Source organism: Heloderma suspectum, chromosome 9 (assembly GCF_057233095.1).
Source record: "Heloderma suspectum isolate Gila_16-S chromosome 9, 16-S_ref, whole genome shotgun sequence".
NCBI lineage: Eukaryota > Metazoa > Chordata > Lepidosauria > Squamata > Helodermatidae > Heloderma > Heloderma suspectum.
This window is the reverse complement of record NC_139466.1, coordinates 38,946,317-38,961,074: the sequence shown is the minus strand read 5'-3', so window position 1 is coordinate 38,961,074 and position 14,758 is coordinate 38,946,317. Positions and strand designations below refer to the sequence as shown.

General features: G+C 47.3%; 1 protein-coding gene across 2 annotated transcripts in view; it reads right to left on the bottom strand.

Annotated features, from left to right (window-relative positions):
• MTMR8 (myotubularin related protein 8) overlaps positions 1 to 7,966 on the bottom strand; it is a 47,102-nt gene extending 39,136 nt beyond the window's left edge. The window contains exons 1-2 of one of the 2 annotated variants that reach the window (XM_084814169.1): positions 7,851 to 7,966; positions 679 to 3,824 (exon numbers count right to left, since the gene is read on the bottom strand). In XM_084814169.1, coding sequence (XP_084670295.1) covers positions 709 to 2,415 — 1,707 coding nt within the window. In that variant the 5' untranslated portion in view covers positions 2,416 to 3,824; positions 7,851 to 7,966 and the 3' untranslated portion in view covers positions 679 to 708. The remainder of the gene's footprint in view (positions 1 to 678; positions 3,825 to 7,850) is intronic. The other variant, XM_084814168.1, reaches the window with a different exon arrangement.
• Positions 7,967 to 14,758: the final 6,792 nt, after the last annotated feature.

Genomic DNA, 14,758 nt, shown 5'->3' with positions numbered 1-14,758 from the left:
AATTCACACAAAGCTACTATATTGAGCCATACTTTGGTAGAGACACCTCCCAAAGTGAAAATACAGTAAAGCAAGAAGTGAGAGTTGTAAATCTCACTGGCATAAGGTAGATCTACCCTTCATTGATTTAATATTTACACTATTAATATTTACAATATTTGTAGGCAAAAGGAACTTCCAAAGGTTGTAATAGGACTTTGGAATGACAGGACACGATATAAATATTCACAGTGTTATATGCTGAAAATAAGGATACAAACTTGTTATGAATAACTGCATGTTTCTGCCAACAATCACTGCTTCCAAATTAAGCACATTGCTAAGCCCACTGATTTCTGGGATTCCCTGAGTATTATAGTGTTTTACAGGACTAAAGCTACAATAATAGCACAAGAGGAATAGCCACTCTCATGTTTTTTGTCCCAAGCATCCTGAGAGGTATACTGCCTCTCTATGTGAAGGTTCAGTTCAGCCATCAAAGCTACAAGCTACCTAAGCAAGAGGCTACCATCACATTGCACAGAGGTACATCTTCTATCTGTCCTGGATGACAGAGGAGGGCAGGAGCGGGAATTTAAGATCTGTAGAAAGGTGGGGTGAGTTACTGGAGACCTGGGAGCAATGATTAATGCATGTTTAAAAAATATTGAAGGCAGAAGGGCTGTGTTATGAACTTACTGGGAATGTTGTTGTTGTTCAGTCGTTAAGTCACGTCTGATTCTTCGTGACCCCATGCAACACAGCTCGCCAGGCCTTCCTGTCCTCCGCTCTCTCCCGGAGTGTGCTCAAGTTCATATTCATTGCATCCGTGATGCTATCTAGCCATCTCATCCTCTGCCGTCCCCTTCTCCTTTTGCCTTCAATCTTTCCCAGCATCAGGGTCTTTTCCGGGGAGTTTTCTCTTCGCATTAGGTGGCCAAAATATTTGAGCTTCAGCTTCAGTATCTGTCCTTCCAATGAGCACTCAGGGTTGATTTCCTTTAGGATGGACTGATTTGACCTTCTTGCAGTCCAGGGGACTCGTAAGAGTCTTCTCCAGCACCACAGTTCAAAAGCATCAATTCTTCGGCGCTCAGCCTTCCTTATAGTCCAGCTCTCACAGCCATACATTACTACTGGGAAAACCATAGCTTTGATTAGATGGACCTTTGTCGGCAAGCAGATGTCTCTGCTTCTTACTATGCTGTCTAGGTCTGCCATAGCTTTCCTCCCAAGGAGCAAGCGTCTTTGAATTTCATGGCTACAGTCACTGTCTGTGGTGATCTTGGAGCCCAAGAAAGTAAAATCTGTCACTGCTTCCATTTCTTCCCCTTCTATATGCCAGGAAGTGATGGGGCCAGATGCCATGATTTTCGTTTTTTTAATGTTGAGTTTCAAACCAGCTTTTGCACTCTCCTCTTTCACCCTCCACAAGAGGCTCTTTAGATCCTCTTCGCTTTCTGCCATTAGGGTGGTATCGTCTGCATATCGGAGGTTGTTGATAATTCTCCCGGCAATCTTAATTCCGACCTGTGATTCATCCAACCCAGCGTTTCTCATGATGTACTCTGCATATAAATTAAATAAGCAGGGCGACAATATACAGCCTTGTCGTACTCCTTTCCCAATTTTGAACCAATCGGTTGTTCCATGTCTGGTTCTTACTGTTGCTTCTTGACCCTCGTACAGGTTTCTCAGGAGACAGGTAAGGTGGTCTGGTACTCCCATCTCTTTCAGAATTCGCCACAGTTTGTTGTGATCCACACAATCAAAGGCTTTAGCATAGTCAATAAAGCAGAAATAGACGTTTTTCTGGAATTCTCTTGCTTTCTCCATGATCGAGCGAATGTTGGCAATTTGATCTCTAGTTCCTCTGCCTCTTCGAAACCCAGCTTGTACTTCCGGTAGTTCTCGGTTCGCATGCTGCTGAAGCCTAGCTTGTAGGATTTTGAGCATCACCTTGCTGGCATGTGAAATGAGCGCAATTGTACGGTTGTTTGAACACTCTTTGGCACTGCCCTTCTTTGGAATTGGAAAGTAAACTGACCTTTTCCAGTCTTGTGGCCACTGTTGAGTGTTCCAAATTGGTTGGCATATTGAGTGCAGCACTTTAACAGCATCATCTTTTAGGGTCTTAAATAGCTCAGCTGGAATACTGTCATCTCCGCTAGCTTTGTGGTTAGTAATGCTTCCTAAGGCCCACTTGACTTCACTCTCGAGGATGTCCGGCTCAAGTTCAGTGACCACACTATCATGGCTATCAGGGACATTAAGATCTTTCCTGTACAGTTCTTCTGTGTATTCTTTCCACCTCTTCTTAATCTCATCTGCTTCTCTTAGGTCCCTGCCACCTTTGTCCTTTATCGGGCCCATCTTTGCACAAAACGTTCCCTTGATACCTCCGATTTTCTTGAAAATATCTCTAGTCTTTCCCATTCTATTGTTTTCCTCAATTCCTTGGCATTGTTCATTTAAGAAGGCCTTCTTGTCTCTCCTTGCTAGTCTCTGGAACTCTGCATTCAGTTGGATATATCTTCCCCTTTCTCCCTTGCTTTTTGCTTCCCTTCTTTCCTCAGCTACTTGTAAAGCCTCATCAGACAGCCACTTTCTTTCTTGCTTTTCTTTTTCTTTGGGATGGATTTAGCTGCTGCCTCCTGAACGATGTTACGGACCTCCGTCCATAGTTCCTCAGGCACTCTGTCTATCAGATCTAATCCCTGAAATCTATTCCTCACCTCCACTGTATGATTTAGGTCATACCTGAATGGTTTAGTGGTTTTCCCTACATTCTTCAATTTAAGCCAGAATTTTGCAATAAGAAGCTCATGATCTGAGCCACAGTCAGCTCCAGGTCTGGTTTTCACTGACTCTATAGAGCTTCTCCATCTTTGGCTGCAAAGGACATAATCAATCTGATTTCGATATTGACCATCTGGTGATGTCCATGTGTAGTCGCCTCTTGTGTTGTTGGAAAAGAGTGTTTGCTATGATCAGCGTGTTCTCTTGGCAAAACTCTATTAGCTTTTGTCCTGCTTCATTTTGTACACCAAGGCCATGCTTGCCTGTTATCCTGGTGATTTCTTGACTTCCTACTTTAGCATTCCAATCCCCTATGATGACGAGGACATCTTTTTTTGGTGTTAGTTCTAGAAGTTGTAGGTCTTCATAGAACCGATCAACCTCAGCTGCTTCGGCCTCAGTGGTTGGGGCATAGACTTGAATTACTGTGATGTTGAATGGTTTGCCTTGGATTCGTACTGAGATCATTCTATCGTTTTTGAGATTGTACCCCAGTACTGCTTTTCCCACCCTTTTGTTGACTATGAGTGCTACTCCATTTCTTCTAAGGGATTCTTGCCCACAGTAGTAGATATGATGGTCACCTGAATTAAATTCGCCCATGCTTGTCCATTTTAGTTCACTGATTCCCAAGATGTCGATGTTCAATCTTGCCATCTCATGTTTGACCACCTCCAGCTTACCTTGATTCACTGATCTGACATTCCAGGTTCCTAAACAATATTGTTCTTTACAGCATCGGACTTTCTTTTCACCACCAGACACATCCACAGCTGAGTATCCTTTTGGCTTTGGCCCAGCCGCTTCACTCTTTCTGGCGCTACTTGGAAATACCCTCTGCTCTTCCCCAGTAGCATATTGGACACCTTCCGACCTGAGGGGCTCATCTTCCGGCGTCATCTCTTTTAGCCTTGTGATACGTTCCATGGGGTTTTCTTGGCAAGAATACTGGAGTGGGTTGCCATTTCCTTCTCCAGTGGACCACATTTTGTCAGAACTCTCCACCTGGTATTGTTGAGAATACTTGACCTCTAATTTTGTGTGCACTGGGAGAGGAGGAGAGAGGAAGAGGACTATGGTAGTTCTGTGTTGAGGGGAATACATATAAATATCAACTAAATATAGAGGAAACTGAGCTTGGCTGCCCTCCAAAGTGTTTCTACTCAAAGTGCACTGGGTCTTTATCAATGGTTTTAAAGAGCATTGGGTCTTAATAAATCGGGTTGAGTGAACCTTTGGAAGTGGCTCTTCCTACTCTCCTTTCATCGGCTTCCACAGCCTAAGTACAGTTCTGGGCCAACAGCAGTGAGCCACTAGGGAGAAGGGGCTCTTGCATCTTGTTGTGGCATCCAGGCCTGTTTCTCTGGGACAAAGAACCTGATGCTCCTGCACCAGAGGAAATGAGGGAACAGGCCCATGAGGGTGCAGCCTTCCCGTTATGACTGCACCTGAGGCAGAAGTGGGCTGCAAGTGGACTCTGTGCAATAATTCCATATTGTTTTTCTGTGCAATTTGATTATATACACATTTATGATTGTTACACTGTACACGGCTTTGAAATATGTACTTGAAAAGCATCTCTTAAAATAAATTCCCTTCCCCCACTCCTTTAAGCACCTAAGAAAATCTTCAACACGTACAAAATTATAGGAGCTGTGTATTACTGGCATATGGAAAAACTACAAAGCATCCTGGGGCACCTTAAAGAATAACAGATGTGTCATGGCATATGCTTTTGTGGGTCATAGCCCACACTGTCAGATACACAAAGCAGTTACTTAGCGGAGGGATAAGAATGTACACCCTAAATTTAGAGAATAAAACACAGATATATTTACAAAATGGAGCCAGAAAGCAATCAACACAAGCGATAGCTTAGGCATGTCTTACTACTACACAGAGCATAAATGGATACCAAATCCAGTCAGTATGGGGGCAACCCCATAGGGCTGATGGGGTTATACTCCCCTTGAAGATTCAGATTTGCAGTATGAATGTATCCCTAAATTCAGCCTTGAACCTGGACGCCCAAATTTCATTTGTACAGCCAAAGGCTAGTCTACCAACTGCACCTGTTCCTGGAATGTCAGAGGTGGCCACAGTACCACATGTCTTAGTAACATTTCGTTTGGGCTATCATAACATATTGTATGTGGAACTGCTTTGGAAAAGTGTTTAGAAACTTCAGCTTGCCCAGAACACTGCAGCCAGTTTACTGACCTGTGCCAGATATAGGAAGCATGCAACTCCCACGTTACAACAGTTTCAATGACTACCCATCTGTTTCCGGGTAAAATGCTCTACCCAGGAACCGTACCCTTACCCCTATATGGCTTGAAGGGACCAGGCTGTTTGAAAGACTGCGCTCTCCCATATGAGCCTGCCCAAGTTTTAAGATCCTCAAGAGAGGTTCTTCTCTGTGTCCCACCACCACCAGAGGCATGTTTCGCAGGAATGTGAGCAGTGCGGCTTCAGGTTTTTGAAGGCCCTTGGGCAAGACACCCTCAGTAGGCCGCCTCTCTCACTGAGTCCACGTTCTCACTGCCATTGCACCAGCTGCTCTTGCTCCTTATCCTCTTTCTCACTGCTGCTACCACTTGCTTGCTTGATAAGCAGAGAGCCAGTGAGAAAGTAAACAGTGGCATCTCCTGCTCCTCCTCCTCGCCACCACCACCATTGTCTAGGCCAGAGCAAGAGGCAAGTGAACAAGCAGGTTGGGCCCCTACTGAGATGTGGGCCCTTGGCAGGTGCCCAACCACGCCTACCCTTGATGCTGGTCCTGAATGTGAGAGATGGCCCTTCTCAGTAGCTGCTCCAACTCTGGAACTCCTGCCAAGGGAGACCAAGCTAGCACCATTTGTGATGTCCTTCCACCAGCAGGCAAAGATGCACTTATTCAGACAGGCATTTGACCTTTGATCTGACTTGTTAGTTGCTGAAAGAGGTTTTAACTGGTGTGCACTGTTCAATATTACTCCTTTTTAATTTATTGGCTTTTATGTTTTGATTACAATTTTCTATTTACCTTGTATTTCATTGTTTTTAGCCTCACTGAGCACCATTTGTGGCGGAAAGATGGGGCATATATTTAATAAACAAACCAACCCACCTCATGACCAGGAGCCACTGGCAATGAAAAGGCATAGAGGGTCAGTTAATTTTATTTCAAAACATTTACTGTACTCTTCAGCCAAAAAGGCTCCCAGAGTAGCTTACAAACATCAGTAGTTAGACAAACCCTGCCCTCAGGCTTACAATCTAACATAATCTATAATTACTTTCTATAGTGAGTCTAGCGAGACCAATTTCCACAGTGTTAAATTTGCTAATTTTAATTTACCTGGGGAGGTGGTGGGCTCTCCCACACTGGAGGCCTTCAAAACGAGGCTGGACAGCCATCTGTCAGGGATGCTCTGACTTGGATTCCTGCATTGAGCAGGGGGTTGGACTCGATGGCCTTGTAGGCCCCTTCCAACCCTACTATTCTATGATTCTAATACCAAGAGAGAGGTTTGTGGTACCTTAAACCAGGAGTAGGCAGATAGCAGATCTCCAGATGTTTTGGACTTCAAGTCACTGCGAATAGTCATGAATGCTGGGAGTTGAAATTCAAAACACCTGGAGATCTACCTTCTGCCCAACCCCTGCCTTAAAGACTAATGGATTTAGGGTGCAATCCTATGGATGTTTACACAGAAAAAAAGTCCTACAATTCCCAGCATGGCTAGCTGTTGGGATGCTGGGAGCGTAGGATTTTTTTCTGTCTAAACATCCATAGGATTGAGCCTTTACTGTTGCATAGGTTTCCTTAGATACAGCCCACTTCACTGGATATATGAAATTAGTTGGAAGATGTGTGTACGCACACACAAAGACCTAAGAATATATATATATACACACACACACAGACACGGAGCGAGGACAAAAGGCCACAAAATGCAAGGTACAGCCAATTACGTTTCTATACAAACTCAAATGTATGTAGACTAACATGCAAATGTGGCAGATACAGTAGCACAGCTACCCTTCTGAAACTTGCTAATTAATTCTAGTTCAGCAATTACAATGGTAGCACAGCAGAACACACTCTGCACATGATCAAAACCCCCTGTGGGACTATTTCACATTGCCTGGCACGGATCTCCCCATTCCAAAGCAGGCGCTGGTGCTGAGATCTCAAAAGCCTCACTTTGCATGGAGCGGCGGTGAAGGGTTGCTGGAAATTTGGAGCGAGATGGGGTGAAAGCTCAGAACCTCAGTAGGTCTTGAGGAACAGAGGGAGGAGAATCAGCAAACACACACCTAGAGAGCAATAACAGATTTCTGCGGCAAGCTAAGCCACTTCCACGACTTCTTGAGGCCGTATTCCTTGCCTTGTCAAGTTTCCTACTGAATTGCAATTCAACAGCAAGAATGCAACACAGACTAGTGCAGAGAGAGGCACTCTCTATATGCTCAGGGGCCCTGCTGCTATTACCGAAAAGGAGTTTCGTGGCATCTGAGCAGCTAACAGAGTGCCCTCCGAGACGAACTACACTGTGTAAGGTTTAGCTTCTACCACCACCCCGCCCGTCCAAACCAGGCTCTGGGGCTGAGGCCGAGGTGGGGCCCCCCACCTCGTATATGCCCGGGGGTGGAGGTGGGGGGTTGCTGAAATCCGGCACGAGGCGCAGCGAGGACAGGGCCGAGTCCTGGGGGAGGGGGCACACACCAGACCAGGGGCAAGCCCCTTCCGTGGCAAGCGGAGGGGCCGCTCCCAGGCCAAACTCCACGGCCCGCTAACCCATGGCCAGGCAGGGGCGCACCAGAACGGGAACGCGCTCTGCACATGCTCAGAGGCACTCCGCACATGCGCAGGGAGTCTCCAAAACGGGAACGCTCACGCGGCACAGGGCCTACCCCCACCCTCTCGCACCCGAAGCCGCCTCTGGGGCTGGGGCGGCCCCCTTGGGCGGGTGGGGGCTGAGGCGAGGGTCGCGGGCGTGCTGGGAACGTGGGGCGGGGGGCCGAGCAGGCCCCTCGGGGGGCGGGTGAGCGCGAGGGGCCCGCTCCTGCCTCCCCACCCCGCTCACCTTCGGCGTCGTGATGTGCTCCATGGCCGAGGCGGGCCCGCCTCGCCCCCTTCCCTCAGGCGAAGCCCGCTGCGGGCCCAAGCCCGGCCTCGTCCTCGGCAAGCGCCCGCCGACGCGAAGCATCGCGAGACTCCGAGCCGGGCGGGGGCGTGCGCCGCGGCGGGAAGCGGCGGGCGCCATTTTGCGCGAGGGCACGCTGCCCACACGCGGCCCGGCGGGGACGCCGCGACCTCGTCGCGTCGCCCGCTGCGCGGACTACCTCTCCGCAAGGCGCTTTGCAAAGTTGAAGCAGACTCTCCCCGAGCATTGGATTAGTAGTCCGCCGCATGCGGACGGGAAGATGCAGTTTTACACTCACGGAGAAGAAGGCTCTTTTGCTTTGGGAATCATAATAATAATCCAGACCTAGTTATATTTAGAGCAGACCCAAGGAAATCAATGGGAGATAAGCTAATCATGATTAAATTAAATCCCATGGATTTCAACGGATCTACGCTAGGTATGTCTTAGCTTGGATCCAATCTATTATTATTATTATTATTATTGCTCACTGATTAATGAGGAAATTCTCTTTTCTCTGATTTATGCTACCTTGCACCATGGTCTCTCTGTATCTTTGATTCTGTACATGTGCGTCATGACAAACAGATGGTAAAGGGAAGAAGGCAAGTAGCCTAAATCCTTGGTTTGTTTGCATGCATGTCAAAGGCACAAACGCACACACTGACTGTTCTTTTTCTTTTTTTAATTAATTTTCCAAATCCATAGACAAACAATAATGCATCAAATTTAAATCTAGTTATCAACAGAGCGTAGTACATTTAACATCCCCCCTTTTCTTTTTACTTTACAGACAAAAATAGAGGTGGAATCCATTTGCTGCTTGGAGGTTTTCTTTATGTTTCTTCATAATAACACATTATATTACGGGTGCAATCCTATGCATGTTTGGACAGGAAAAAGTCCTACAACTCCCAGCATTCCCCAGCCAGCCATGCATGCTGGTTAGTCAATGCTGGGAGTTGTAGGACTTTTTTTCCTGTCTAAGCATGCATAGGATTGCACCCTAGTCTTGTTTCCATAATTGGAGGAAAGGCTTTGACAGATATTGCTGCATATGTGCCTATGACCTTTCTTGACAACATAGCTTTAGTTATTGCGAGGCACTAAATTGTAGACTTGAGCACGCTCCCGGAGAGGGCGCAGGACAGGAAGGCCTGGCGTGCTATGGTCCATGGGGTCACAAAGAGTCTGACACGACTGAACAACAACAACTAAATTGTAACTGCAATAAGTACAGCTTGTTTGAGGGTTGTTTTCTGGTTTTTTTTTTTTTTTGGCCATTTTATTGTAAACATAACTAAGAGTGGGCCTTTAAACTGAGAAGCATGCTCCCCCTGCCCTGGCTAAAATCCGAAATGGAACCCCTGTAAGCAGGGCCAGCCCAAGACATTTTGCTGCCTGCGGTGAAGGACAAGATGGCAGCTCTTCCCAGTCAACGTACAACCCCTAACCAGGCTGGCAGTTGAATCTTAATTTGACGCTGGTGACAGGTTAGCATCTTCCACCACGCCTAAGGGCAGCAGACTAGTTTAGGGGGTGCAGGGCAGGCCGCAATGCACACACAGCTCTGTCCTCTAACACCTTGCTACTGGCCCCACCCCACCCCACTCCACCCCATCCCACTGACTTCCTGGGATGGCCACTTCACTCTGCCTAATGGACTGGTCAGTTAAAGCAAAATATTTATTTTTGCTTTTATGTTTAGCCTCCTATGTTGTTCAGACCTTGTACCGCCAACCTGCACAAATTCAGAGCTTTCCCGGTTAATTAAAGGATTGCTTGCAGAGCCTGAAATGCACAAAGGAAACATCAGGTAAGGAAATGCTCAAATGAGTATTTTTTCTGTAGCTGGGTATTTTTAACGAAAAGAAAACAAGCAGTAAGAGCGGCAGAATTCTCCTGGTACTCAATTTGCTCCCAACAGAGCAGAGAAAGCTGATAGATGAACCTTGGCGATATACTTTCATTTTGTTGGTTTGCTGTTAAGAGCTGAATGAATACTCAGTAATAGGTAATTTCTTCTGCCATGCTTTCCATATTTTGCTATGAAGGGCCTGCAAAAAAGAGACCGGAGGGCTGCAGAAGAAGAAAATGTCTTCTGTAAGCCACAGACAAAGCACAGTACTAAAAACAAGGGTGTTTTGAAACAAGAAGGATCATAGCACTACCAATCAAAAGACATTGTGAAGCCATTCCATCTTTTCCTCCTTAATGGTCATTTTGTGGAAGGAAAGAAAGACAGAAGAAGTGGTGGGTAAACACAGGAGGGTTACGAGTGGAAAACGCCATTCTCTGGACCCCTTGTAAATTTCCATGAATGAGGCAGGGCAACTGCATGATAAAAACCTCATCTGGAAGCAATCTAGAGAATAAAGAAACCAAACAGCAACTTAAAAAGCAAGATGCCTGTAAAATAACGCTGCCGCCACCATGCAGTGCTGAAAACCAAAAAGCAAGATTTTCAAGCTGCCCTTTCTGAGATTATTCTACTTTTGTGGTGCCACTGGGTAGATGGCCCTGCTAAGTACATTTCTATTTCACATCCCATGGGGGTAGGGGTGGCCTTAGCAGCGGGTTAACTGGGTGGCTGCCCAAGGCACCAAGCGGGGGGGGGGCAAACTGAGTTGAGGGGGGCACACCAAGCTGACCTCAGTGGCTGCATTTTTTTTTTTTTAATATACTGCCTGCAGCGAGCTAGGGTGGCAAAACGCAAGTGACTGTAACTTTTTTTCAAGGTTCTACAGGTTGTTGGAGCACTAACTCCAAAACTTATCTTCCCTCCATTCGCTGTAAAGAATGTTTCATTTTTGGTTTCTGCTGTGATGTCATTTGCTATACACAAGCCAGGCAACTTGGTAACACCGCAAAGCTGCAGGGCTGCTGGGGCAGGCGTGCGGGGGGGGGGGGGGAGACGGACTGTGGCAATTTGCCCCAGGCCCAGAGAAAGCACGCCCCCCGCGCCTCAGTTCCTGTGTGTATCATTGGCCCATGCCCTGACCCTGCCACATTGCTTGCCAGAATTCTTGGTTTAAAGAATTTAAACATTTCGTTTAAAATGTTCATAAGAGGTGGAAATGGTATGTTAAGAGTGTAAGATGCCACTGACTCTCAACATACAATTGTGACTTCATGGGACCTCCCCGCAGCCATGATGAAGTAACTATTTTACATAGTTGTGTATGAAATAGGATAGATGCTAATTTGAGGCTTAAGCTGGCTGTGAAATGTATCCTTGGGAAACTGGAAGGGAGAGAGAGGCCTGCTTATTAGCTAGGCCTGCAGCCCAACAGTAAGGGAGTCTAAACCCGTAAATCTTCATGTCTGGGCAGCAATAGAAAAAAGATTGGTCAGGCAGGCTTATGATCGGCCAAGGCCAAGTAGCCCCGGGTATAGAGTTGGTTGTAAGCAGAGAAGGAACAGGGATGGCTTTAAGGAGGGATTCTGTGGCAGAGCTGGTGGCCTGTTCTTGTCACAGAAAGAACTCCAGGACCACCCTGGAAAGGGTTCAGGGAGTGACTGACTGAGTGAGTGAACGACACCTAAGATTTCATGGTGCCACTGGAGAGTAATTTTCTGTGGCAGTTTCCACAGGGAAAGGCATAGGAGTGGTGTGAGGCCAGCCTTGGAGGAATCCTTCCTCCCCGAGGCATGGAGAAAGCCAGCAGCAGGCCACAGCCAGAAGACCTGTGAGACTGAGCCCCAGGAAGCAGGAAGAAGCTCTGCCAAAAGGGGGTTGGAATTTGGAGGAGGTCCTCAGGGAAAGCACAACCTGATCCCTATTCCCTTATTCTCATGTAAGAAAAAACGGAGCACATCTCTCATGCTGCTTGATTCCCGGGCAAGAAGGAGCTGCAGGCGAGAATTCTCAGATGCAGTCCACGGATGCAATATTTCTCACCTGTCCCCTCAGCTTTGTACTTGTAGGGGGCAGCAGCAGAGCCCACAACATCACACCTGCACCAGGCCCCAGATACCCTCTGGATGGCCCTGCAAAGCTGACAGTGGTGTGTGTGGAGGCACCAAGGGCACGCTTCACCCAGGGCACAATTTATCCTAGGGCTGGCCATGCATGGGGGTGGGAGGGACCTGGGAGCTTCCCCAGAAGACCTTAAAGCACAAGGAGTTCAACTGAGCTTTGCCAGTTATAATCCGCACCGTAATTTGTGGTAGGAAACCCATCGGCGGTCAGTGTAATTGTTCAGAGGTACACGTCTCTTCCCTTGCAAAAACAACTTGAGAGGATATCTCTCTCAGGACTCTAGTAGAGCATGGAAACTTGTTAACTCCTTGGGATTTTCTCTAATCTGATTGACCATCTAATCAAAAATAAGAAGTTCCGGGGCCCGAGAAACCAGGGATTAGCGAGTGCCTCACAAAAGCTTTCACAACGTTAATGAGCTTTGCTCGGAAGCTGTTTAGGGCAGAAATCAAAAGCACAGCTTCTGTCTCAGGCTTTATCCCCGAGCTGATGGGAATGTTGTGTGTGCTGCTGCTGTTGTTTTCCTGCAAAGGAGCCACCCCCTCACCCTCCCCACCTTCCGCCAGGCAGGATTCAATTACAGGGACAAAGGATGGATGAGATGCCCCATGGCAAGCTATTGAAATTGCTGAAAAATAGTTCTCCAGTGGACACTAAGAAGCCCGGCTGGGGGCGGGGGTAATGGCAAAGCTTGCACAGAGGAGCAGCAGTGCAGAAATTAGCACTGATTTTTTTTTTTTTTAATGTGGAGCAGCGCATAAGGGCAGAAACAGGTGCTGATATGAACCAGCGGCACAATGTCTGTTTTACAAAGACATTGAACGTAAGTGTAGGAAGGTGCCTTGTACTGAGTCTGATCAGTGGCTCATCCAGCCCAGTGCTGACTTGTAGTGGCTCTCCAGGGTCTCAGACAGGGGCAGGGCTGTAGCTCAGTGGTGAAGCACCTGCTTTGCGTGCGGAAGGTCCCAGGTTTGATCCCCAGCATGTCCAGGAAGGGCTGGGGAAAACCCTTCTCTGTTGGAGGCCCTGAAGTCCCATCTGTCAGTCCTGTGGGCCTCAGCGCTGCAGCCTGCCCAGTGCTCTCTCGCTGCCCCATGGCCTTTGGGTTGGACTGACGCCACCAGCAGCAGCTCTGTGCGGGCAAGCGCATAGGCACATGTGGCAGCAGGAGCTGGTTAGAGAGCAAGGACACGGTGAAGGGCCAGCCGAGAGAGAAGAAGGAGACAAAATGGAAAGCAGGGAGGTGAAAAGGACAGACCGACTGAGGGAAGAGTGGCTATAGCTACCTCCTCCACCTCAAAAGAACCAGCTGGCATTGGGCAGTGGCACTGCAAACTGGAGAGGCCGTGCACGCGCATGTGCATCTGTGTGTGGTGGGATGCTGGAGAAATTCAAGATGGATTAAAATGAGCTCAGATTTCTAAGAATTCGACCTCTGGAATCTGCTGCGGAGTGACCCCCTCAGGCCGTGCGGAGTCCGTGGACTTTCGGAGGATTTTTTTTACTTTCCCGAAATTTACACATATAAATCTGTAGAAAAATCTGTAGGTTTCTGCTGAGGAAATGTTGAATGGAATGGGGGACAATACGCTAAATGTTATGTACTGAGGTAAATTATGTAAATACTTACATAAATATTTACATAATTATTTGTGTATTTTTCCACATGATGGAAAAAAGAAATATTCCCATCCGTCTGTGGGCGGACGATGGAACAAAAGGTGCCTGATAATCCATGAAACACAGACGAAGCGGATTTTACACAGTCCGTACATTTCTCCCGGTGGTGGGGAAAGAAATTTGAACCAGTGCAGGTTGGTGGTTCTGATGCCAGTGGAGCAGTGAATCCACTCTGGGTTTCAGTCAGAACCAGTCAGCACTCTAAAGGAGCTATCCAAGGTGCTGAATCTGGATTGAGGAAAGGGTTCAGCACCTTGGATAGCTCCTTTAGAGTGCTGACTGGCTCTGACTGAAACCCAGAGTGGATTCACCGCTCCACTGACATCGGAGCCACCAGCCTCCACTGGCTGGAGCAGAGTTAAGGGGGCTGAAGATGGAGACCTTTGGGATGGGGTGGGGGAGGGAAGGGAGGGTCTCCCTCCTCTGAAGGCAAAGGGCTAGAGGGGACTTTGTAGAAAATTAGAAAGAAAGACAAAAGGTTCGTATTTTAATCGTCGTCGTCGTCGTCGTCATCATCATGGAATAGAGTGCAAGGGGTAGCTAGGAAGGCTGTTAGAGGAGGAAGTGAATGTAAAAGTAGCAGGAGGAGGGATGAAGGACACTGGCTGTTGGGGAAGATAGGGTACACTTTAAGTGTGAAAGGAGAAGGGGAAAGGAAATGACAGAAGATAAGTAAGAGGCATGTGGGAAGAAGGAAAAAATAGAAAATAAAGGGTCTTTTCCACTGAGAGCAGAAAATGAAGTTTCTCTCAAGCTGGCTTACACATCACTTATGTAAAAAACAAAAACAACTTAGCAGGGCCTAATCCTACTGAGGCTGCAATGTTAAACACACATAGAGGGGAGTAAGGGCACAATCCCATGCATGCCTAGACAGAAAAAAATCCTACAACTCCCAGCATCCCCCAGCCAGCTATTCCCTAGCCAGCCATGCTGGCTGGGGAATGCTGGGAGTTGTAGGACGTTTTTCTTTCTAAGCATGCATAGGATTGCGCCCTAAGTCTCATTGGAGACAGTGGGACCTACTTTCAGGTAAACATGCATAGGATTGTGTTGTAAGTCTGTAGACTTTGGGGTCTCAACATTATCCCCTGACCACCACCGTTTGACCATCCTGTTTTGTGTAGCATCCAGCCTGAAGACCTCAAAAGCCTGCTCACTATTTCGTGACATTTTGATTGTGATG